Genomic DNA, 21248 nt, shown 5'->3' with positions numbered 1-21248 from the left:
TAATAACTTGGTGTCTACTTGCAATGAGAAATATCTTTTACAGTATCAACCATAAATTGATCGCACAACACTATCAAGAAATGAAGATTTATTTGTGAAAGATTATAATCAATTTCTATTTATTATGTTACTGATGAATTTTCAATGTTAATCATTTATATTAAAAAAATAAACCGTCCTTCTATTTGACAAAAGGTTGGAGTATGTTCTAAGAATTTCCATGACAAATTTATTGGTCATTTATCCTTTGACAAAAAAATGTAGCCGTAAATCGGATCAACCTCTAATGGTAATGTACCAAATCACATTCACAAATACGTAACGCAATTCACGAAAATAAAATATATAAGCAGTAGCTCAATTACGAAATCCCACTAATTTCGTACGCAATACAGCGACCGAACATATCAATTCAACTCACAAACCAAAACAAAAAACAATACAATCATAAAGAATGACAAAAATCAAGTAGTAGGCGATTTAAATCGTAATCGACCACTAACATTATCTTAAATCTATACATTATACCAAAATAAGTTAGGGTTTGACGAAGATATATCGAGTAGATTCGAGGTTTACTCAGCGGGCGTAGACATCCTCGAGTCCGCAACGTCTCTCTCTCTCTCTCTCTCTCTCTCTCTCTCCTCCCTCTCCCCGTCCTCGAATCAGGGAGAAGGCATCACCGATCCTCAACTTCCCCCCTCCTTTTCCCGATTCTAGCGATTGAAGTGACAAAACGATGTCAACCGTCGGATCACACGATTACACAGTACCGGACGTTTAGGATCGCACGACGCCGATCACCATCATGCACAAAAGGATTCTGGTTGAAACGGGAAATCGATTCTGACGGTTGGATCTTCTGATCGGGTGGCACGTGACGCTTTTGATCACCCGACGGGGCCCCCCGTTTTCTTGAATCAGATCGAACCCGGTTGGATCATATTAGGCTCGGGTTTGGCCCTCAACTAGATCGGTCCTTCCGCCAGACCAGCCCAAATGCAGAAGAGATACGTCCTCTTACGTCACCCGCTCACCCACCTGCCATGTGATTGGAGGATAGCAAGAGTCCCGCAAGTGACTTCATGGCCCTGAAACAGGAAACGACAACAGCGGGTAAGATTATTAAGTAGGAATGAAGTGTGTCGACTTTTAGGTACGTGCTTTAATTCCTCATTCATGTAACAGTGAGTCACATTACCGTGTGTGAGGATCCAAGTAACCTTCAGTGCCTCATCTCTTCCAGACTTCCATAAACTTTGTTTCTACATTCACAAACTAACAAGCATGGGTGAAAGATCACTGGGTGTAAATGTGTGAATCGTCTTCTTTCTGTGGTGATTCTTTCTGATCATTCGATGCTCTCAGATGATGTCATCTCCTTGTCTCCTAGCTGACCACCACTGTCAGATTTTAATGGATCTCTTTTCGACTTATCGTCGATCATGGCCGAGCTGCCAATCAAGTGAGTTCCAAATCGTCTCCATGCATATCATGTTTTTTTCTCTACCAAATGATGGAAAGGCAAAAAGCGATCGATAAGTTATAATAGCTGTTGTTACGGTAAGTAACTTTTTCAGCCGTGACCTTGGGGTCGACGTGGCTAGTTCAGGGCTCCAAATGACTGGGATCAGATGTGGCTCCTCTTGGGTGGTTGCGGTGGCTGCCACGGAGGCCGCTGGCCGGAAAGCTCCGTGGCGTCGGGTGGATTAAGTGGCGGTCGAGTACCTGCACACAGGTCGGGTCGGTTGCTCGGCCCGGCCCCTCCGACAATTAAGTCAATGAAGCAGAAATGAGTATTTTAGTGAGATTGTCCCCCCCCCTTCCTGTTGGGAGTCAGGGGGTATTTATAAGTGGGTTTGATGTTACCTGACGTGCCACCCTACCGGGGCGGGGCCGTACCTCTGATGGCGTCTGTCGTTGTGGAAGTTACGTGGAAGGCCGAGCTGCCGCAGGGTATGGGGGGTGTCAGTCAGCGCCTTCCCTTGCCTTGACCGGCCACGGGGGGTCAGCCGAGGAGGTTGCTTGGGTATGGTGGGTGTAGGTGTGCGTCATGTCGTCGTTAATGCTCGTTCAGGAACCAGGTGCCACACAGGGTGTCCGGCGTGGGGGTGCATTACGTCAAATCCGGGGTGTTATGTCAAATCAGTTTTTTTACCCCTATCATATGCACCACCCGAAAGGAGCTATGCGTCGGTTTTGCAGGTAGGGAGTCCGATGCATGGCTTTCTGCTTCAAGCGAGCTGTTCAGGCGGGCCTGAGGGGCGCGCCGTAGACGGGTCGACCGCGTGAATGCATCTCGGGCAGCACTAGGCCGAGACGTGTGATTTAGTCGGGAGGCTGAGGAGGATTGGACTCGGGGGTAATGGAGCAGTCGAGGGTCGAGGTGCGCAACGCAGGCGGGGTGACCGCGCAGGTGTGTCTCGGGAGGCAGAAGCCGAGGGCTGAGGAGCACAACACAGGCCGGGTGACCGCGCAGGTGTGTCTCGGGACGCAGAAGCCGAGGGCCGAGGAGCACAACGCAGGCGGGGTGACCGCGCAGGTGTGTCTCGGGAGGCAGAAGCCGAGGGCCGAGGAGCACAACGCAGGCGGGGTGACCGCACAGGTGTGTCTCGAGAGGCAGAAGCCGAGGGCTGAGGAGCACAACACAGGCGGGGTGACCGCGCAGGTGTGTCTCGGGAGGCAGAAGCCGAGGGCCGAGGAGCACAACGCAGGCGGGGTGACCGCACAGGTGTGTCTCGGGAGGCAGAAGCCGAGGGCCGAGGAGCACAACGCAGGTGGGGTGACCGCGCAGGTGTGTCTCGGGAGGCGGAAAGCTGAGGGCCGAGGAGCACAACACAGGCGGGGTGACCGCGCAGGTGTGTCTCGGGAGGCAGAAGCTGAGGGCCGAGGAGCGCAACGCAGGCGGGGTGACCGCGCATGTGTGTCTCGGGACGTAGAAGCTGAGGGCCGAGAAGCACAACGCAGGCGGGGTGACCGCGTAGGTGTGTCTCGGGAGGCGGAAAGCTAAGGGCCGAGGAGCGCAACGCAGGCGGGGTGACCGCGCAGGTGTGTCTCGGGAGGAAGAAGCCGAGGGCCGAGAAGCACAACGCAGGCGGGGTGACCGCGCAGGTGTGTCTCGGGAGGCGGAAAGCTGAGGTCGATGGTACGCCACCAACCAGATCTTACCCGACGGCTCTGTCGTCATCGTCGGCGGCCGCGCCGCCCCCTCTGCCGAGTTCTACCCGCCGTCCCGCCCCCTCCGCAATTTCCCCTTCCTCGCCACAGCCGAGGACGCCCAGATGGACAACCTATATCCCTTCGTCCACCTCCTCCCCGACGGCCGCCTCTTCGTCTTTGCTAACGCCCGCTCCATCCTGTACGACGTCGACTCGGGCGACGTCGTCCGCGTGTACCCGGAGCTCGACGGTGGACCCCGGAACCACGAAAACACTCCCACTTCTGACTGAGGATATCACCTTCGTCTGTCAGAGGTACGGGTCCCAAATTCTCATCCCTGCGACCATGGCAGTGGCCTCTGCTTTCGCTTCGATCAAGTCCGGAGGAATCCCCGGCCTCTTCTTCCTCGTTGGCCTTCTCTTTACGTGCGCGTGCCGGTCGTTACGTGCGCAGCAGCTCCCGGGCACTTGGGAGGTGGTGCTGGAGGACGCGGGAATCGCTTCCATGCACACTGCCGTGACCCGGTTCGGTACCGTGGTCCTCCTCGATCGCACCGGCATCGGGGCCTCCCGCCTACGCCTCCCTCGCAGCCGCTGCCGCATTGACCCCGGCGACAGCCTCCTCCCCCCAGGCGGCAAGGACTGCTCAGCTCATTCTGCCCTCCTCGATCCCTCCTCCCGCCGCCTCCGCCCCCTCTCCGTCCTCACCGACACCTGGTGCTCTTCCGGTCAGTTCCTCCCCAATGGCACCCTCCTCCAGTCCGGCGGCGACCTCGACGGCCTCCGCAAGCTCCGCGCCTTCTCCCCCTGCCCCTTGGCCGGCTCCTGCGACTGGTTGGAGCTCGACTCACCGCTCCTCGCCGACGGTCGATGGTACGCCACCAACCAGATCTTACCCGACGGCTCTGTCGTCATCGTCGGCGGCCGCGCCGCCCCCTCTGTCGAGTTCTACCCGCCGTCCCGCCCCCTCCGCAATTTCCCCTTCCTCGCCACAGCCGAGGACGCCCAGATGGACAACCTATATCCCTTCGTCCACCTCCTCCCCGACGGCCGCCTCTTCGTCTTTGCTAACGCCCGCTCCATCCTGTACGACGTCGACTCGGGCGACGTCGTCCGCGTGTACCCGGAGCTCGACGGTGGACCCCGGAACCACGAAAACACTCCCACTTCTGACTGAGGATATCACCTTCGTCTGTCAGAGGTACGGGTCCCAAATTCTCATCCCTGCGACCATGGCAGTGGCCTCTGCTTTCGCTTCGATCAAGTCCGGAGGAATCCCCGGCCTCTTCTTCCTCGTTGGCCTTCTCTTTACGTGCGCGTGCCGGTCGTTACGTGCGCAGCAGCTCCCGGGCACTTGGGAGGTGGTGCTGGAGGACGCGGGAATCGCTTCCATGCACACTGCCGTGACCCGGTTCGGTACCGTGGTCCTCCTCGATCGCACCGGCATCGGGGCCTCCCGCCTACGCCTCCCTCGCAGCCGCTGCCGCATTGACCCCGGCGACAGCCTCCTCCCCCCAGGCGGCAAGGACTGCTCAGCTCATTCTGCCCTCCTCGATCCCTCCTCCCGCCGCCTCCGCCCCCTCTCCGTCCTCACCGACACCTGGTGCTCTTCCGGTCAGTTCCTCCCCAATGGCACCCTCCTCCAGTCCGGCGGCGACCTCGACGGCCTCCGCAAGCTCCGCGCCTTCTCCCCCTGCCCCTTGGCCGGCTCCTGCGACTGGTTGGAGCTCGACTCACCGCTCCTCGCCGACGGTCGATGGTACGCCACCAACCAGATCTTACCCGACGGCTCTGTCGTCATCGTCGGCGGCCGCGCCGCCCCCTCTGTCGAGTTCTACCCGCCGTCCCGCCCCCTCCGCAATTTCCCCTTCCTCGCCACAGCCGAGGACGCCCAGATGGACAACCTATATCCCTTCGTCCACCTCCTCCCCGACGGCCGCCTCTTCGTCTTTGCTAACGCCCGCTCCATCCTGTACGACGTCGACTCGGGCGACGTCGTCCGCGTGTACCCGGAGCTCGACGGTGGACCCCGGAACCACGAAAACACTCCCACTTCTGACTGAGGATATCACCTTCGTCTGTCAGAGGTACGGGTCCCAAATTCTCATCCCTGCGACCATGGCAGTGGCCTCTGCTTTCGCTTCGATCAAGTCCGGAGGAATCCCCGGCCTCTTCTTCCTCGTTGGCCTTCTCTTTACGTGCGCGTGCCGGTCGTTACGTGCGCAGCAGCTCCCGGGCACTTGGGAGGTGGTGCTGGAGGACGCGGGAATCGCTTCCATGCACACTGCCGTGACCCGGTTCGGTACCGTGGTCCTCCTCGATCGCACCGGCATCGGGGCCTCCCGCCTACGCCTCCCTCGCAGCCGCTGCCGCATTGACCCCGGCGACAGCCTCCTCCCCCCAGGCGGCAAGGACTGCTCAGCTCATTCTGCCCTCCTCGATCCCTCCTCCCGCCGCCTCCGCCCCCTCTCCGTCCTCACCGACACCTGGTGCTCTTCCGGTCAGTTCCTCCCCAATGGCACCCTCCTCCAGTCCGGCGGCGACCTCGACGGCCTCCGCAAGCTCCGCGCCTTCTCCCCCTGCCCCTTGGCCGGCTCCTGCGACTGGTTGGAGCTCGACTCACCGCTCCTCGCCGACGGTCGATGGTACGCCACCAACCAGATCTTACCCGACGGCTCTGTCGTCATCGTCGGCGGCCGCGCCGCCCCCTCTGTCGAGTTCTACCCGCCGTCCCGCCCCCTCCGCAATTTCCCCTTCCTCGCCACAGCCGAGGACGCCCAGATGGACAACCTATATCCCTTCGTCCACCTCCTCCCCGACGGCCGCCTCTTCGTCTTTGCTAACGCCCGCTCCATCCTGTACGACGTCGACTCGGGCGACGTCGTCCGCGTGTACCCGGAGCTCGACGGTGGACCCCGGAACCACGAAAACACTCCCACTTCTGACTGAGGATATCACCTTCGTCTGTCAGAGGTACGGGTCCCAAATTATCATCCCTGCGACCATGGCAGTGGCCTCTGCTTTCGCTTCGATCAAGTCCGGAGGAATCCCCGGCCTCTTCTTCCTCGTTGGCCTTCTCTTTACGTGCGCGTGCCGGTCGTTACGTGCGCAGCAGCTCCCGGGCACTTGGGAGGTGGTGCTGGAGGACGCGGGAATCGCTTCCATGCACACTGCCGTGACCCGGTTCGGTACCGTGGTCCTCCTCGATCGCACCGGCATCGGGGCCTCCCGCCTACGCCTCCCTCGCAGCCGCTGCCGCATTGACCCCGGCGACAGCCTCCTCCCCCCAGGCGGCAAGGACTGTTCAGCTCATTCTGCCCTCCTCGATCCCTCCTCCCGCCGCCTCCGCCCCCTCTCCGTCCTCACCGACACCTGGTGCTCTTCCGGTCAGTTCCTCCCCAATGGCACCCTCCTCCAGTCCGGCGGCGACCTCGACGGCCTCCGCAAGCTCCGCGCCTTCTCCCCCTGCCCCTTGGCCGGCTCCTGCGACTGGTTGGAGCTCGACTCACCGCTCCTCGCCGACGGTCGATGGTACGCCACCAACCAGATCTTACCCGACGGCTCTGTCGTCATCGTCGGCGGCCGCGCCGCCCCCTCTGCCGAGTTCTACCCGCCGTCCCGCCCCCTCCGCAATTTCCCCTTCCTCGCCACAGCCGAGGACGCCCAGATGGACAACCTATATCCCTTCGTCCACCTCCTCCCCGACGGCCGCCTCTTCGTCTTTGCTAACGCCCGCTCCATCCTGTACGACGTCGACTCGGGCGACGTCGTCCGCGTGTACCCGGAGCTCGACGGTGGACCCCGGAACTACCCGTCCGGTGGCTCCTCCACTATGCTCCCTCTCGATCCGGCCGGCGGCTACACGAGGGCCGAGGTGGTAGTCTGCGGTGGGGCTCAGTACGGGGTCTTCCTCCACCGACAGACCGACATGCCTGCCGCCACAACCTGCGGCCGGATCTCGGCGACAGACCCGGACGGGGCCTGGGCCGTGGAGGAGATGCCGTTCCCGAGGGTCATGGGCGACATGGTGATGCTCCCAACGGGAGAGGTGCTCATCATCAACGGCGCGCAGGCAGGGTCGCAGGGTTACGAGATGGGCTCCAACCCGTGCCTGAACCCCGTGCTGTACCGGCCCGACCAACCCGCCGGCCTGCGGTTCATGACGTTGACTCCGACAACCATCCCTCGGATGTACCACTCCACTGCCAACCTCCTTCCGGACGGCCGCGTCCTCGTGGCCGGGAGCAACCCGCACTACTTCTACCGCTTCGCAGGGGACTTTCCTACGGAGCTCCGTGTCGAAGCCTTTTCGCCCGAGTACCTGGCGGCAGACAAGGCCAGTCTTCGGCCGGTAATCAAGGCGGCTCCGGAGAGGGTCTGGTACGGGGACGAGTTCGTGATGGAGGTGGAGGTGCCGCTGCCGCTGGTGGGACTGATGGAGGTGAACCTGCTGAGCGCGCCATTCGCCACGCATTCCTTCTCGCAGGGGCAGAGGATGGTGAAGCTGGCCGTTTCACCAGCGGTGACGGTGGCGGACGGCGGGGGGGACGGGACGCCCTACAGCTACAGGTTTGGGTGCAAGGCGCCGCCGGACGGGAGGGTGGCGCCGCCGGGGTATTACATGGCGTTCGCGGTGAACCAGATGGTGCCAAGCGTGGCTCGCTGGGTCCAGCTGGTGCTTTAAGAAAGTTGCCATGAAAAGAATGCTTATACAGACGAGACTGCAACCTCTTTTCTCCTCGTAATTAATTATGGTCAAATAGTAGAATAGTTAAATGACTTTACTGAAGGCCTTTAGTGGTCCTGTAACTAAAGCTTCTGCAGAGTAAATATGGATCGATATATTGTCCCGAAGCTTTATTCTGCTTAATGTATGTCTGTCCTTCAATCCTAATGATCTGTACCCGAATAGAATATACCCGATCCGTTTACAACCCCTAAATGTGTTGGTGGCGATGAAGCGGAGTGGAGGGCGAGGATACCACAGAGGGAAAGAGGAGACGGTGAAGCTGATAACTGCCGAGGGTTTTGAGTTCGTGGTCAATAAGAAGCCCATCGTGGTCTCCCAAACCATCCGCAACATGCTCATCTCCCCCTTCTTCTTCTTCCTTTCCTTGTTCTTTCCCCATTCTCTGATGTTGATGTCAATTGCGATTACGAGAATTTTTCTTACATTTGTTGGCGCGCAGATAGCTTCGCGGAGACGCAGCACGGCAGGTGATTTTTCCGGAGACCAGCACTCCTATCCTCGGGGCCAATGCTTCTACTGGTCCGTCGAACAGCCTAGGTTGCCATCCTTCACTTCCATCTCGCATTCTTGCTGGTGATTGCTATTATACTTATTTTCTTTTCTTTTTTGAGATTAATGGAAACCATCAACTTTTAAGGGCCTGGAAATGACAATTCAAGTTAGATTTACTTTATTTGAGAACAATGCCATGTGCTTGTTGAATTGCTAGTTCTCCGATCACTGCATGAATTAGTGTTGGCGAGGATTTGCTGCTACTTGCTAACCGCAGTGATCTTCTATGATTCGATGGGATTGCTCTCCTCATCTATTCTATGTTTCTGCTTCTAAGATTATCACCTTTTGTTACGGTAAGTAACTTTTTTAGCCGTGGCCTCGGGGCCGTCGCGGCTTGGTTCGGGTCCGGAAGGCGGTGATCTCCGTGGGGGCGCTCCTCGAGGTCTCCCGGCGGCCGAGCTCGGTAGTTCGGGTCGGGAGGTCGGTTTGGCAGGTCAGGTCGGCGGTTCGGGTCGGCGGCTCGGGTCGGGAGGCAGCTCCGCCGCAGCTTCGGGAAGAGGCGACACCGTCTCGCACCTGCACATAGGTCGGGCCGGGAGCTCGGCCCGACCCCTCTGACGATCAAGTTAGAGAAAGATGTGGAGGGGATTGTGGATGAGGCAGAAGAAGAGCCTCTGAGTGTTTTGTGTCTGAGAGAGTTCCCCTTTTTCTCCCTTTTGCTTAGGACTCAGGGGTATTTATAGAGGAGGTTTGATGTTACCGCTGGGGTTGCATGGGAGGCCGAGCTGCTGCAGGGTATGGAGAGCCTCGGGCAGTGTGTCGCTCAGGGGGTTGCGTGGGAGACCGGGGGATCGTAGGGTATGGGCGAGCTTCAACCGTTACCCGCTTCTGTCTCGTCCGACTGTGCTGCCATTTTTTGTCATATCATATGCCCCCCCCGAAAGGAGCTATGCGTCGGTTCTTGCATGCAGGGGGTCCGATGCATGGCTTTTTACTTCAGGTGGGCTGGTCATGCATATCCGAGGCGTATGACGTAGGCGGGCTAGCCGCGCGGACGTGTCTCGTGCAACATGGGGCCGAGGTGCGCAACTCAGTCAGGAAGCCGAGCAGGGTTAGACTCGGGGCCGATGGAGCCGGTGAGGGCTGAGGAGCACAGCGTAGGCGGGGTGACCGCGCAGATGTGGTCTCGGGATGGCGTAGAGCCGAAGAGCCGAGGAGCACGACGCGGGCGGGCTGGCCGCGCAGGCGTGGTCTCGGGTGGCGTAAAGCCGAAGAGCCGAGGAGCACGACGCGGGCGGACTGGCCGCGCAGGCGTGGTCTCGGGTGGCGTAAAGCCGAAGAGCCGAGGAGCACGACGCGGGCGGACTGGCCGCGCAGGCGTGGTCTCGGGTGGCGTAAAGCCGAAGAGCCGAGGAGCACGACACGGGCGGACTGGCCGCGCAGGCGTGGTCTCGGGTGGCGTAAAGCCGAAGAGCCGAGGAGCACGACGCGGGCGGGCTGGCTGGCCGCGCAGGCGTGGTCTCGGGTGGCGTAAAGCCGAAGAGCCGAGGAGCACGACGCGGGCGGGCTGGCTGGCCGCGCAGGCGTGGTCTCGGGTGGCGTAAAGCCGAAGAGCCGAGGAGCACGACGCGGGCGGGCTGGCCGCGCAGGCGTGGTCTCGGGTGGCGTAAAGCCGAAGAGCCGAGGAGCACGACGCAGGCGGGCTGGCCGCGCAGGCGTGGTCTCGGGTGGCGTAAAGCCGAAGAGCCGAGGAGCACGACGCGGACGGACTGGCCGCGCAGGCGTGGTCTCGGGTGGCGTATAGCCGAAGAGCCGAGGAGCACGACGCAGGCGGACTGGCCGCGCAGGCGTGGTCTCGGGTGGCGTAAAGCCGAAGAGCCGAGGAGCACGACGCGGGCGGGCTGGCTGGCCGCGCAGGCGTGGTCTCGGGTGGCGTAAAGCCGAAGAGCCGAGGAGCACGACGCGGGCGGGCTGGCCGCGCAGGCGTGGTCTCGGGTGGCGTAAAGCCGAAGAGCCGAGGAGCACGACGCAGGCCGGCTGGCCGCGCAGGCGTGGTCTCGGGTGGCGTAAAGCCGAAGAGCCGAGGAGCACGACGCGGGCGGGCTGGCCGCGCAGGCGTAAAGCCGAAGAGCCGAGGAGCACGACGCAGGCGGGCTGACCGCGCAGGTGTGGTCTCGGGTGGCGTAAAGCCGAAGGCCGAGGAGCACAACGCAGGCGGGGTGACCGCGCAGGTGTGGTCTCGGGATGGCGTAGAGCCGAGGGTCGAGGAGCACAACGCAGGCGGGGTGACCGCGCAGGAGTGCCTCGGGCATTATGCGACCGAGGAGCAAGGCTGAAGAGCCTCGGGCATTACGCGGCCGAGGAGTAGGCGGGTGGACCGCTCTGGTGTGCCTCGGGCATTACGCGACCGAGGAGTATGACGCAGGCGGGTGGACCGCTCTGGTGTGCCTCGGGCATTACGCGACCGAGGAGTATGATGCAAGCGGGCTGGCCGTGCAGCCGTGTCTCGGGGTTTATGGAGCCGAGGGGCACGACGCGGGCGTACTGGCGGCACTGGTCAGTCTCGGGAACATGGAACCAAGGAGCACGACGCAGGCGGCTGGCGGCGCAGGTGTGGTCTCGGGCATTGCGCGACCGAGGAGCACGACGCAGGCGGGCAGACCGCGCAGGCGTGGTCGCAAGGGCCATGCGACCGAGTAGCACGACGCAGGCGGGCAGGACGCGAGGACGTGGACTCGGGCACCATGCAGCCGAGGTACACGATAGAGGCGGACAGGCCGCGCCGAGGTAGATCTCGGCAGCGATTGGCCGAGGTGCTCGGTGCAGGCAGGCTGCTACCGAGGGACACCGCTTAGGCGGACAAGCCGCGCTGAGGTGGGATTTCGGCAGAGAGTTGCCGAGGTGCTCGGTGCAGGCAGGCTGTGACCGAGGTGGTGGGCTTGGCAAGCATGGAGCTGGTGCAGGCAAGCCGCGGCCGAGGGGCGTGAACCAGGTGGATAGGGCCGTGGAGTTCGGCGCGGGCAGACTGGCCGTGCAGACGTGTCTCGGGGTTTATGGAGCCGAGGGGCACGACGCGGGCGTACTGGCGGCACTGGTCTGTCTCGGGAACATGGAGCCAAGGAGCACGACGCAGGCGGCTGGCGGCGCAGGTGTGGTCTCGGGCATTGCGCGACCAAGGAGCACGACGCAGGCGGGCAGACCGCGCAGGCGTGGTCGCAAGGGCCATGCGACCGAGTAGCACGACGCAGGCGGGCAGGACGCGAGGACGTGGACTCGGGCACCAGGCAGCCGAGGTACACGATAGAGGCGGATAGGCCACGCCGAGGTAGATCTCGGCAGTGATTGGCTGAGGTGCTCGGTGCAGGCAGGCTGCGACCGATGGACACCGCTCAGGCGGACAGGCCGCGCTGAGGTGGGATTTCGACAGAGTGTTGCCGAGGTGCTCGGTGCAGGCAGGCTGCGACCGAGGGACACCGCTCAGGCGGACAGGCCGCGCTGAGGTGGGATTTCGACAGAGTGTTGCCGAGGTGCTCGGTGCAGGCAGGCTGCGACCGAGGGACACCGCTCAGGCGGGCAGGCTGCGCTGAGGTGGGCTCAGGCCGTCTACGACCGAGCCGTGCGAATGCAAAAAAGAGGGGGTTAGGCCGAGGCTAACCGTGAGCCAAGAGGCACGCTGAGGCGCGCAGGCGGCTGGCTGGCCGCGCATGGGGCCGAGGAGCCGAGGCAGCGGGCTGCTTGCTGCGTATGGGGCCGAGGGGCCGAGGCAGCGTGCTGGCTGCGCATGAGGCCGAGGGGCCGAGGCAGCGGGCTGCTTGCTGCGCATGGGGCCGAGGAGCCGAGGCAGCAAGGCAGTAAGGCAGCGTGCCGGCTGCGCATGAGGCCGAGTGACCGAGGCAGCGAGGCAGCTTGCTGCGCATGAGGCCGAGTGGCCGAGGCAGCGTGTTGGCTGCGCATGAGGTCGAGGGGCCGAGGCAGCGGGCTGCTTGCTGCGCATGGGGCCGAGGGGCCGAGGCAGCATGTTGGCTGCAGCGTGTTGCTGCGCATGAGGCTGAGGGGCCGAGGCAGCGTAGTGCTTGCTGCGCATGGGGCCGAGTGGCCGAGGCAGCGTGTTACTTGCTGCGCATGAGGCCGAGTGACCGAGGCAGCGAGGCAGCTTGCTGCGCATGAGGCCGAGTGGCCGAGGTAGCGTGTTGGCTGCGCATGAGGCCGAGGGGCCGAGGTAGCGTGTTGGCTGCGCATGAGGCCGAGGGGCCGAGGCAGCAAGGCAGTAAGGCAGCGTGCTGGCTGCGCATGAGGCCGAGTGGCCGAGGCAGCGAGGCTGCTTGCTGGCTGCGCGTGAGGCCGAGGAGCCGAGGCAGCGTAGTGCTTGCTGCGCATGGGGCCGAGTGGCCGAGGCAGCGTGTTACTTGCTGCGCATGGGGCCGAGGCCGAGGCAGCGCAGTGCTTGCTGCGCAAGGGGCCGAGTGGCCAAGGCTGCGCAGTGCTTGCTATGTATGGGGCCGAGTGGCCGAGGCAGCGCAGTGCTTGCTGCGCAAGGGGCCGAGTGGCCGAGGCTGCGCAGTGCTTGCTATGCATGGGGCCGAGTGGCCGAGGCAGCGTGTTACTTGCTGCGCATGAGGCCGAGTGACCGAGGCAGCGAGGCAGCTTGCTGCGCATGAGGCCGAGTGGCCGAGGCAGCGTGTTGGCTGCGCATGAGGCCGAGGGGCCGAGGCAGCGGGCTGCTTGCTGCGCATGGGGCCGAGGGGCCGAGGCAGCATGTTGGCTGTAGCGTGTTGCTGCGCATGAGGCCGAGGGGCCGAGGTAGCGTGTTGGCTGCGCATGAGGCCGAGGGGCCGAGGCAGCGAGGCAGCAAGGCAGTAAGGCAGCGTGCTGGCTGCGCATGAGGCCGAGTGGCCGAGGCAGCGAGGCTGCTTGCTGGCTGCGCGTGAGGCCGAGGAGCCGAGGCAGCGTAGTGCTTGCTGCGCATGGGGCCGAGTGGCCGAGGCAGCGTGTTACTTGCTGCGCATGGGGCCGAGTGACCGAGGCAGCGAGGCAGCTTGCTGCGCATGAGGCCGAGTGGCCGAGGTAGCGTGTTGGCTGCGCATGAGGCCGAGGGGCCGAGGCAGCGGGCTGCTAGGCAGCGTGCTACTTGCTGCGCATGAGGCCGAGGAGTCGAGGCAGCGAGGCTGTTAGGCAGCGTGCTACTTGCTGCGCATGAGGCCGATCGATCCCGAGGTAAGTGGGGAGCACGCTTGAGCCTGTCGAATAATACCTCGACATTCGGGTGCCGCCCGTTTCGCGTTCTTGGCAACAAGAGCAGTGTATCGCGCGGTCTCTGGCATCTTCATCCGCCAGTAGTAGATTAAGGCAGCCGGGAGGGCGCCCAGCATGAGAGTCGTGCAACAGATGTAGTCGGCTTCCGGGACGGTGGAGCCGGCGCGGTCGTCCCTGTCGGCCGGATAGTCGAAGCGCTCCTTGAAGGCGGCGGAGATGATGATGCAGACGATTCCGCCTGGGAGGATGCCGAAGCCCTGCGTAGTGAAAACGACTGCGACGAAGGCGCCACGGGTCTTCTTGTTGGCGTACTCCGACATGATGGTGGCGGAGAGCAGGTAATCGCCGCCGATACCAAAGCCGAGGCAGAAGCGGAAGAGGCAGAGGGTGGCCATGACGCCCTTGGCGGTGTGACCGAAGGAGAGGCCGATCGCTGCTGGTGCAGGTCGGCCGCAGCGGAGCAACAAGGAGAAAGCTAACGTACCGTCATTTCGGGCCCTCCTTCTAGCGCCATTATGTTACGGTAAGTAACTTTTTTAGCCGTGGCCTCGGGGCCGTCGCGGCTTGGTTCGGGTCCGGAAGGCGGTGATCTCCGTGGGGGCGCTCCTCGAGGTCTCCCGGCGGCCGAGCTCGGTGGTTCGGGTCGGGAGGTCGGTTTGGCAGGTCGGGTCGGCGGTTCGGGTCGGCGGCTCGGGTCGGGAGGCAGCTCCGCCGCAGCTTCGGGAAGAGGCGACACCGTCTCGCACCTGCACATAGGTCGGGCCGGGAGCTCGGCCCGACCCCTCCGACGATCAAGTTAGAGAAAGATGTGGAGGGGATTGTGGATGAGGCAGAAGAAGAGCCTCTGAGTGTTTTGTGTCTGAGAGAGTTCCCCTTTTTCTCCCTTTTGCTTAGGACTCAGGGGTATTTATAGAGGAGGTTTGATGTTACCGCTGGGGTTGCATGGGAGGCCGAGCTGCTGCAGGGTATGGAGAGCCTCGGGCAGTGTGTCGCTCAGGGGGTTGCGTGGGAGACCGGGGGATCGCAGGGTATGGGCGAGCTTCAACCGTTACCCGCTTCTGTCTCGTCCGACTGTGCTGCCATTTTTTGTCATATCACCTTTAATTATCCCTTGTCAGCTTACTCGCAAGATCACATAGAGATTGAGTTTACGACAGGGAAAATGTTTAGGTTGCTAAAGCAGGGAGCCGTATTATAGACCTAGTATATTTTTTTACTTGGAATTTTATGTGCTTGCTCTTTTTCTACTGGGAGAACTATAATCATAGTTTTGAAATTAGATATGGTTCTTGTGGTATCAATTCTCTTTCGTGGATGCTTGATACTTGAATTAATTGACATGAATTTGATTGTTCTTCTGTAGTCATGCAGCACAATCTTTGACCGTCCAAGATAGACTATGGATGGACATGCCCTTTCATATGTAACCCATAATCTTTACTTCATATGGGCTCAAAGGAAAAAAGATGGTGTGTCCCATGGCTTGAGAATAAATAGATATCGAAGGACATTTGGCATTAGATCTGGTACAAATAGTAGAGTACCATTCATAGTTTATGATGCCAATTTTCTGATTATCATCAGATATTGGAGAAGACCTCTATCGTTTCTCTCAACTATATTGGGTGAGATAACAAACCATAAGAAACTCGACTAATGATCTCATAGGCAATTTTCTTCATTGAAAAATTTGATCATTTCAAAATTGTCTAGTCAAATTTTGTTTTAGTCTTTAGCTTTCTTATCCCTCTATTTTATTGACTAAATTCTGACTTCTCTGAGGATTAGTTAAAGTTCTAAAACTTTTAATATCGGCATATTAACTTGTTGCGCCCAGAAACAAACTAAAGCTCTGTTGCTGGAAACAAATCAAATGCTTTAGTCATGTATATGCTGTATGTAAATAGCCATGCTCATATTTCTATTTTCATGATGTTATTTTTGCAGCATCTGACACCAAAGGACCAATATCTTAGGTGTCATGGGTAACTATACTTGTGTATGGTTGTTGATATGTTGTGCTTCCGTCTTTTTCATCTATTTGATTAGTGTCACTTGTCATAAGACCTGGTCGGAGATTGAAGAAAGAACAAAAGTGTTGAGAATAACATAAGAAAAATAAGCTGAAAGCAAATCTGAATAGAGTTAAATTTGGGAGGAGGATTTTGTTGGCTTCTAGGGCCAAGTAATTTAGATCACATGGTTTTGGGCTCAACAAAAATTACTGGATCGGTAGTGTCAGGGCAGGTTCATTAGCTTTCTTTACCCCAAATTTTTTCATCACTCGAAAGAGATAGTTTGAGCAGTTACCATATATATGTTTGACTATCATGTTTGCCTGACATTCTGTACTTTAGTCAATACCACATAAGATAAAAATTCTTGTTGGATTTGACAGCCATTTTCTTCCTTTAGGTTTGCTTGTAACATCTAAGAACAAGCTTTCCACTCACTTGGATGTTGTTCTTGGCAGAGGAAAAGAAACAGTTTCTTATCGAACCTGATATTACTTTGGAGTTGATGATGGCTGCTATCTTCACATTTGAGATGCTGGTGCTCATTGTAGTCATTGCACAAGAAATTTGTTAAACATTGATATATTTTTCTCGTCTATGATCTATCTGGTTAATATACAAGTGCTTTAATCTTTTGTTTGTTTTGAAGGCCATAATTAACTTCATCATGACATGGCATTGCAGGTGTGGATTGTTGCGAAGGTTGGAAGCTTCTTTATGCTAAGTGCTCAACTAAGTTTTAAACTTTTTATCTCATAGTTGTCAACTAATTACTAGGAATGCTAAAGGTGTTCAGTACAGTGAGATTGTCATGGTTGATCACAGAAAAGGGAGGCTACTAGTTAATACATGCATGAATTAAAGCACCAATATTCAACCAGTTTCAGCACTCCGCATCCCCAGCAGTCCGCAAGATTTTGCGCCCTGGATGTCATAGCAATCCAGGTGGATCCACAGCTCATTGGCAGCTATCTAAATGGTGATGCTTATGGATCAATCTGAAGGCTGTTTTATATGTACATACTCCCAAATTTCTCAGCTTCATCAACCCTGTGAAAACTGCCACTGTAAACGCTTCAATACTCTCACTTCCATCTCGTACCATCAAATGAGTCCTACTTCAGTTTACCCGAATCCCATGGAAGAGGGTATCGGCAGTAATCGATGTTGTCCTTTACTGCAGGTTCCTTGGAGATGCACTGGAAGAGTCTCTCGTAAGCAGCGGCCATCTTCGTGGCCGTAAACAGATGCAGCGCTCTGCTCCTGGCGACCTCCCCTTTCTTCGACAGAACCTGCTTCCCATCCTTCATAATCTTGTACAGGGACTCCTTCAGTGACTCGACTGTTGGCAAGAACGTGTAACCGACGTTCGATCCTACTATCAGAGAGCCTGTAATGCTCGCGAACCGTGTGCCGGCGATGGCCACTCCTGACAGCATTGCTTCGATGAAGGTATGATCCAGTCCCTGTGCTCTGAGGGTCGGATTCAAGTAAACGTCGAGTGAGTTGTAGAACTTTGCAAGCTCGCTTTGCTCCAGAGGACCAAGAACGATGATGTTTCGTCCGAGCTCCTTGTACCTGTTGCCCCACGGCCCATCCCCAGCAACCAGAACAAAGACGTCCCTCTGGAATCTCTCTTCCTCACCAAAGACCTGCTTCAGTGCCTCGAACATGAGAGGGTGTCCTTTGTCCTTCACCAGCCTTCCTGCTAGTCCTATCACTAATCTCGCGCGGTCAGGTACCCCGACCTTCCTCCTAAACTCCTCTCCCATCTTTTGGTCTGGCCTGTAGATGCTCTCGTCCACGCCGTTCACGATGATGTGAACTCGTTCTTCCGGGATCATGTAAATCCTCTTGAGGACGTCGCCGACGTGATCGCTCGTCGCGACGTGGTGCGCGTAGTGGGGGAAGAATTTCACCTCTTCGATCACTTTGGAGAGCCTTTCCGTTATTGTAGGCCGCCGGGGTTCGTCGGGGCCGCGGAGCAGATCCTGGACGACGTCGGAATGTATAGTCTCGTAGGCGATCCCGTGCCAAGAAGCAGCGAGGTTGCTGATGTTCCGGGCGCGGACGTGGAGGAGGCCGACGCTCTCGGAGTGAATCACGTCGAAGGGCCTGCCGGTGGCGTTCTCGGTCTGGAACTGCTCCCACGCCAGCGCCTGGTTGAGGTAACCAGCAGGGGAGGGCGGGGTCTGGTGGAAGCTCAAGGCGGCGTCGTTGTGGCGGGGGAAGGTGGCGTTTGACTTGGTGGTGAAGACGTGTATCTCATGGCCTCTTCGCGCGAGCGCAAGATGCAGGGTCAAGGCATGCCTTTCGAGTCCGCCGGCGAGATTGCGGTGCGGCCATCGCTTCACGAAGAGAGCGACCTTGAGGAGCCTCCGAGGAGGTTTAGCGGAGAAGGAAAGCTGGTTCAGCGTAGAGGGAAAGGCTAGGAGATGGAAGGACTCGTTCCGCTTCTCCGGGTTGAGAGCGGCTTCGCCGTTGCAGGACGCAGAGGACTGAGACCAGAAGATCAAGGATACTGATGAGAGCACAGAGAAGGCGAACAGGAAGCGACACAGGAGGTGGAAATGGACTGTGCTACTCCAATGATCTTTCCTCATGGATGCAAAAGATAAGGAAGACTATAATCCATACAAGAAGTGAGTCACTGTTATAAGATCCAAGATCTGGAAGATCGACCTGTCCTCGAGTTGACTTATTGTGAATGATATGAATTTTTGATTTAAATCCAAACATGACGATTTATATATTGTACGATTTTGAAAACGTATCAGGTCACGTGATAGCTGCATCCCATGTGAATATGCCGATTAATAGGAAATTAGGGGGGGAGATCCAACAACAATAGCCCACTCACCAAGATTTCTAGTCAACGTCGGCTTTAGTTAATAGTGCTCATGTCCCTACTTTGACTGACCTAATGCCTGATAGCCTACACCAATATCAAGAATAATTATTTACCTGGAAGCACTAACACCTGCTTTACTAAGTCCACGATCGGTCTAAAAGTTCCATGTCAATATTACCACGAGTGACATCCCTTCCCAAGATTTTCTATAAACAACCAAGTAAGGAATCAAGAAACACCGTTACCATGGCTGATCAGTTGTGCCACAAGCTTCAGGACCACTCAAGATTCTGTCAGGCCTTAAAGAGATGCTTCACATCCTCATCAATGCGTGCGTGTTTCTTTTAGTTCATTCCCGAATACCAGCATCCTTTATCCTATCGATGGGAGGAATCATCCACTAAACAACCGTTGGTGACTTCCGTAGAAGAAACGATGAGTTCGATGTGGACGGTTAGGCGCATGCGACTCGAAGCAAAGCGTCAAATCACCCACCGAAAGCGGCTAATTTGTCGTCCCCAGAGAGACGACCAGAAGAAGGAACTCGAAGAAGCGTAACGATTAAGACGACACTTGAGAGAAGGAAAAGAAAAGGAAGAGAAGGGACAGCTTTGAGCCAACTCCAGCGGAGAGAGTTGACTCGTACATGGAAGACCGAGAAAAGGCTTCCAAGTGAAGAAACGGTTTCGCAGACCGGTCCACAACCCACGAGACGGCCTCATCGCTCGTTATTGCTCGCCCACCTGCTTTTTCCACGTTCGTATACGACAAGAGGAGTTAGAATAGGGGTGAATCAGCTGAGTCGGTCTAACTCATACTACAAATACTCTGAAATATAATAAAATCAGAAAGTATTAATTTTGTTATTATTTATGTTCTTTCACAGATATGTTCAACATGTGTGCAAAAAGGAAACTAATAAATGTGATTTGCCAAACATTTTAAGAACATTAGCAGAGAGCATATATGTTAGTTGTGGGAAACAGAGAGGAGAAGCTGCCCAAGTGGAAGCTCCATTATTGTTTCTTCTGTAACCAGCAAAGCTTCCCCAGCAAAGCTTGCTCTACTTGAGCGATGGCCAAGGAGCGACGAGAGGGGGAGGTCTGCCTCCCTTCCGACTTCCTTTGCGACGATCATTTCCTCGAGGAGAAGAGAAGGCGAGACGATTGCTTCTGGAGGAGTTCGCCATGAATCTCGACTGGCCGGCGGAGGACGAATGCCCCTGCATGACCGGGCTAGCTTGGCAGATGCCTGGCTCCTTCCTCGGCGACACTAAAGTATGCTGCTTGCGAAACGAAGCGTTCTTCCCTTCCCATTCCTTTAACGTGCATCCGCTGATGATTTCAGTATTGTGACGGGAGGTATGGATTCACGACCGGTTCCCATGGAACCGCTCTCCGCGGTCGGTTCATCTCGGAGAAGAAGGAAAGCCTCGACGCTCCTTCGTTAGTTGCCCTGCCGCCTGCGCTGTCTTTCTCAGATCATTGCGAGACCGCCAATAGCGGCCACTGCACGTCCCCCGTCCCCATCCACTTGCAGCGGTTTCAGGCAACTCAGGTGGCCCTTCGTTTCAGTCCAAAGGAATTTATTGGCGGACTTCTTATGGTCTCTCAATCTTCTTCGATTTCTTCTGCTCCCAATTTGTTCCACCAGCTGAAGCAGCAGCAGCAGCTGATGAGACAACGGTTGTTCGCAGCGTGGGCAAGGCAGAGTGAAGCAAAAGGAGCCGTGCATTCCCACAACCGTGGCCGCCCCACGGGACTGTCTTCTTCCGCACGCCGTCCTCTCCAAATGCAGCAGCAGCAACCGCAGCCTGGATCTGGGATGAGAGCTGTCTTCCTCAGCAGCCCCAGCGCGAGGAGAGAATCCGCCGGAACCGGCGTCTTCCTGCCACGCGTCGGCGGCGACAAGTCCGAGCCGCCAAAGAAACCAGGTACGGACCTCTTTAGCTTCGTCCTTCCTCGTCGAATCTTCGGATGCCTCTCGGTGTTGTCGTATGCTCTGCTTCTGCTCTGATCAGAGATCGTTTTTCTATTCATCCATTAGATTTTGGACGGATGTAAATGACTCGTATCGCTCAGCTCTCACAGCTCCTCTTTGCTATGGGTGGTTGCAGCAGCTTACTCCACTGTGCTTGTGCCGGAAAGAGTGGTCCAGGCGCTGAATCTAAATCTGGAGGAGATGGGAGGGAAGCCATACTCGGTCCTCGACCATGGCAAGTCGCTCTCTGTTCATTCCACACTCACTCTCAAAAGATTGCACCAGTTGACCAAATCCTATTCTCCTCCTAAACGCACGTCTTGTGCTTCGACAGATGCTCTCATAAGCCGACGAGACGCAGTGCTTTCACATCAGAAAAGGAACCACCGGCTTCCCCACCCAACTCCTCCTGCGATCCGTGAGATCAGACTCCCCCATGACTGGACCTACTGATACATGCCCTATACATCACAACAGCAGCTGCAATAAGGTTGGCAGCTCTATTGATCCTTATTGTGTTGGCAGCCCAATTGGTTGCACCCTCTATAGCAGTGGACAAATTTGTATTACCATCATGTCTTGAATTGTATGTGAGATACATACATACAAACAAATGTTGCAGAATCCATGTTCAGAAGAAGAACTTGTGTGTAGTGCTTGTCAAAAGCATATTACTATGGGGGCTCTTTATCTGATGTGAGCAGCTCAACAATTGTTGTAGAATCCATCTCTGGAAGAACTTGTTG

The 21248-nt window shown here is 57.4% G+C and overlaps 7 protein-coding genes across 43 annotated transcripts; 4 read left to right on the top strand and 3 right to left on the bottom strand.

Annotated features, from left to right (window-relative positions):
- Window positions 1–327: 327 nt before the first annotated feature.
- LOC135624827 (uncharacterized) lies at window positions 328–3800 on the bottom strand. 2 transcript variants are annotated; one of them, XM_065128833.1, is made up of 3 exons: window positions 1870–3800; window positions 1202–1728; window positions 328–1091 (listed from the first exon to the last, which is right to left on the bottom strand). In XM_065128833.1, exon 1 carries the CDS (start codon window positions 3185–3187, stop codon window positions 2141–2143), a length of 1047 nt encoding a protein of 348 aa, XP_064984905.1. In that variant the 5' UTR covers window positions 3188–3800; the 3' UTR covers window positions 328–1091; window positions 1202–1728; window positions 1870–2140. The 2 variants fall into 2 exon arrangements, with proteins under 2 accessions (XP_064984905.1, XP_064984904.1); XM_065128832.1 differs by having other exon boundaries at window positions 1202–3800.
- On the top strand, window positions 3505–4335 carry LOC135625725 (aldehyde oxidase GLOX-like). Its single transcript, XM_065130813.1, has one exon. It carries the CDS (start codon window positions 3505–3507, stop codon window positions 4333–4335), a length of 831 nt encoding a protein of 276 aa, XP_064986885.1.
- A 55-nt stretch (window positions 4336–4390) lies between these two features.
- Window positions 4391–5221, top strand: LOC135625724 (aldehyde oxidase GLOX-like). The gene has a single exon (XM_065130812.1). The coding sequence runs from the start codon at window positions 4391–4393 to the stop codon at window positions 5219–5221; it is 831 nt and encodes a 276-aa protein (XP_064986884.1).
- Window positions 5222–5673: 452 nt separating this feature from the next.
- LOC135624825 (aldehyde oxidase GLOX-like) lies at window positions 5674–17077 on the top strand. 30 transcript variants are annotated; one of them, XM_065128828.1, is made up of 5 exons: window positions 5674–8218; window positions 8348–8445; window positions 16356–16373; window positions 16497–16738; window positions 16855–17077. In XM_065128828.1, the coding sequence occupies exon 1, from the start codon at window positions 5674–5676 to the stop codon at window positions 7840–7842; it is 2169 nt and encodes a 722-aa protein (XP_064984900.1). In that variant the 3' UTR covers window positions 7843–8218; window positions 8348–8445; window positions 16356–16373; window positions 16497–16738; window positions 16855–17077. The 30 variants fall into 30 exon arrangements, with proteins under 30 accessions (XP_064984900.1, XP_064984899.1, XP_064984896.1 ...); XM_065128827.1 differs by having other exon boundaries at window positions 16449–16738; XM_065128824.1 differs by adding an exon at window positions 16130–16280 and having other exon boundaries at window positions 16356–16738.
- Window positions 13584–14051, bottom strand: LOC135625723 (probable inorganic phosphate transporter 1-4). Its single transcript, XM_065130811.1, has one exon. It carries the CDS (start codon window positions 14049–14051, stop codon window positions 13584–13586), a length of 468 nt encoding a protein of 155 aa, XP_064986883.1.
- Window positions 16487–18274, bottom strand: LOC135624826 (uncharacterized). The gene has a single exon (XM_065128831.1). The coding sequence runs from the start codon at window positions 18272–18274 to the stop codon at window positions 16787–16789; it is 1488 nt and encodes a 495-aa protein (XP_064984903.1). The 3' UTR covers window positions 16487–16786.
- A 1224-nt stretch (window positions 18275–19498) lies between these two features.
- On the top strand, window positions 19499–21197 carry LOC135624208 (uncharacterized). Of its 7 annotated transcripts, none has more exons than XR_010491615.1 (5): window positions 19501–19799; window positions 19870–20079; window positions 20176–20455; window positions 20613–20737; window positions 20837–21197. XR_010491615.1 is itself a non-coding variant. In XM_065127620.1 (5 exons), exons 1-5 carry the CDS (start codon window positions 19710–19712, stop codon window positions 20953–20955), a joined length of 795 nt encoding a protein of 264 aa, XP_064983692.1. In that variant the 5' UTR covers window positions 19501–19709; the 3' UTR covers window positions 20956–21197. The 7 variants fall into 7 exon arrangements, 5 of the variants coding, with proteins under 5 accessions (XP_064983690.1, XP_064983689.1, XP_064983692.1 ...); XM_065127620.1 differs by having other exon boundaries at window positions 20642–20737; XM_065127619.1 differs by having other exon boundaries at window positions 20639–20737.
- The last annotated feature ends 51 nt before the right edge of the window (window positions 21198–21248 follow it).

Source organism: Musa acuminata, chromosome BXJ2-10, assembly GCF_036884655.1.
Source record: "Musa acuminata AAA Group cultivar baxijiao chromosome BXJ2-10, Cavendish_Baxijiao_AAA, whole genome shotgun sequence".
In the NCBI taxonomy this organism is placed as follows: Eukaryota; Viridiplantae; Streptophyta; class Magnoliopsida; order Zingiberales; family Musaceae; genus Musa; species Musa acuminata.
The sequence above is the reverse complement of the archived record's forward strand: the minus strand, read 5'-3'. Positions and strand labels throughout refer to the sequence as shown.

Bases quoted from the DNA above. Each gene is read 5' to 3' on its own strand.
- LOC135624827 (XM_065128832.1), bottom strand. From the start codon at position 3,187: ATGACGACAGAGCCGTCGGGTAAGATCTGGTTGGTGGCGTACCATCGA.
- LOC135625725 (XM_065130813.1), top strand. From the start codon at position 3,505: ATGGCAGTGGCCTCTGCTTTCGCTTCGATCAAGTCCGGAGGAATCCCC.
- LOC135625724 (XM_065130812.1), top strand. From the start codon at position 4,391: ATGGCAGTGGCCTCTGCTTTCGCTTCGATCAAGTCCGGAGGAATCCCC.
- LOC135624825 (XM_065128828.1), top strand. From the start codon at position 5,674: ATGGCACCCTCCTCCAGTCCGGCGGCGACCTCGACGGCCTCCGCAAGC.
- LOC135625723 (XM_065130811.1), bottom strand. From the start codon at position 14,051: ATGGCCACCCTCTGCCTCTTCCGCTTCTGCCTCGGCTTTGGTATCGGC.
- LOC135624826 (XM_065128831.1), bottom strand. From the start codon at position 18,274: ATGAGGAAAGATCATTGGAGTAGCACAGTCCATTTCCACCTCCTGTGT.
- LOC135624208 (XM_065127617.1), top strand. From the start codon at position 19,710: ATGAATCTCGACTGGCCGGCGGAGGACGAATGCCCCTGCATGACCGGG. The intron at 19,800-19,869 runs GTATGCTGCTTG...TGATGATTTCAG, and splicing joins CCTTCCTCGGCGACACTAAA to TATTGTGACGGGAGGTATGG. The intron at 20,080-20,175 runs GTGGCCCTTCGT...TTGTTCCACCAG, and splicing joins AGCGGTTTCAGGCAACTCAG to CTGAAGCAGCAGCAGCAGCT.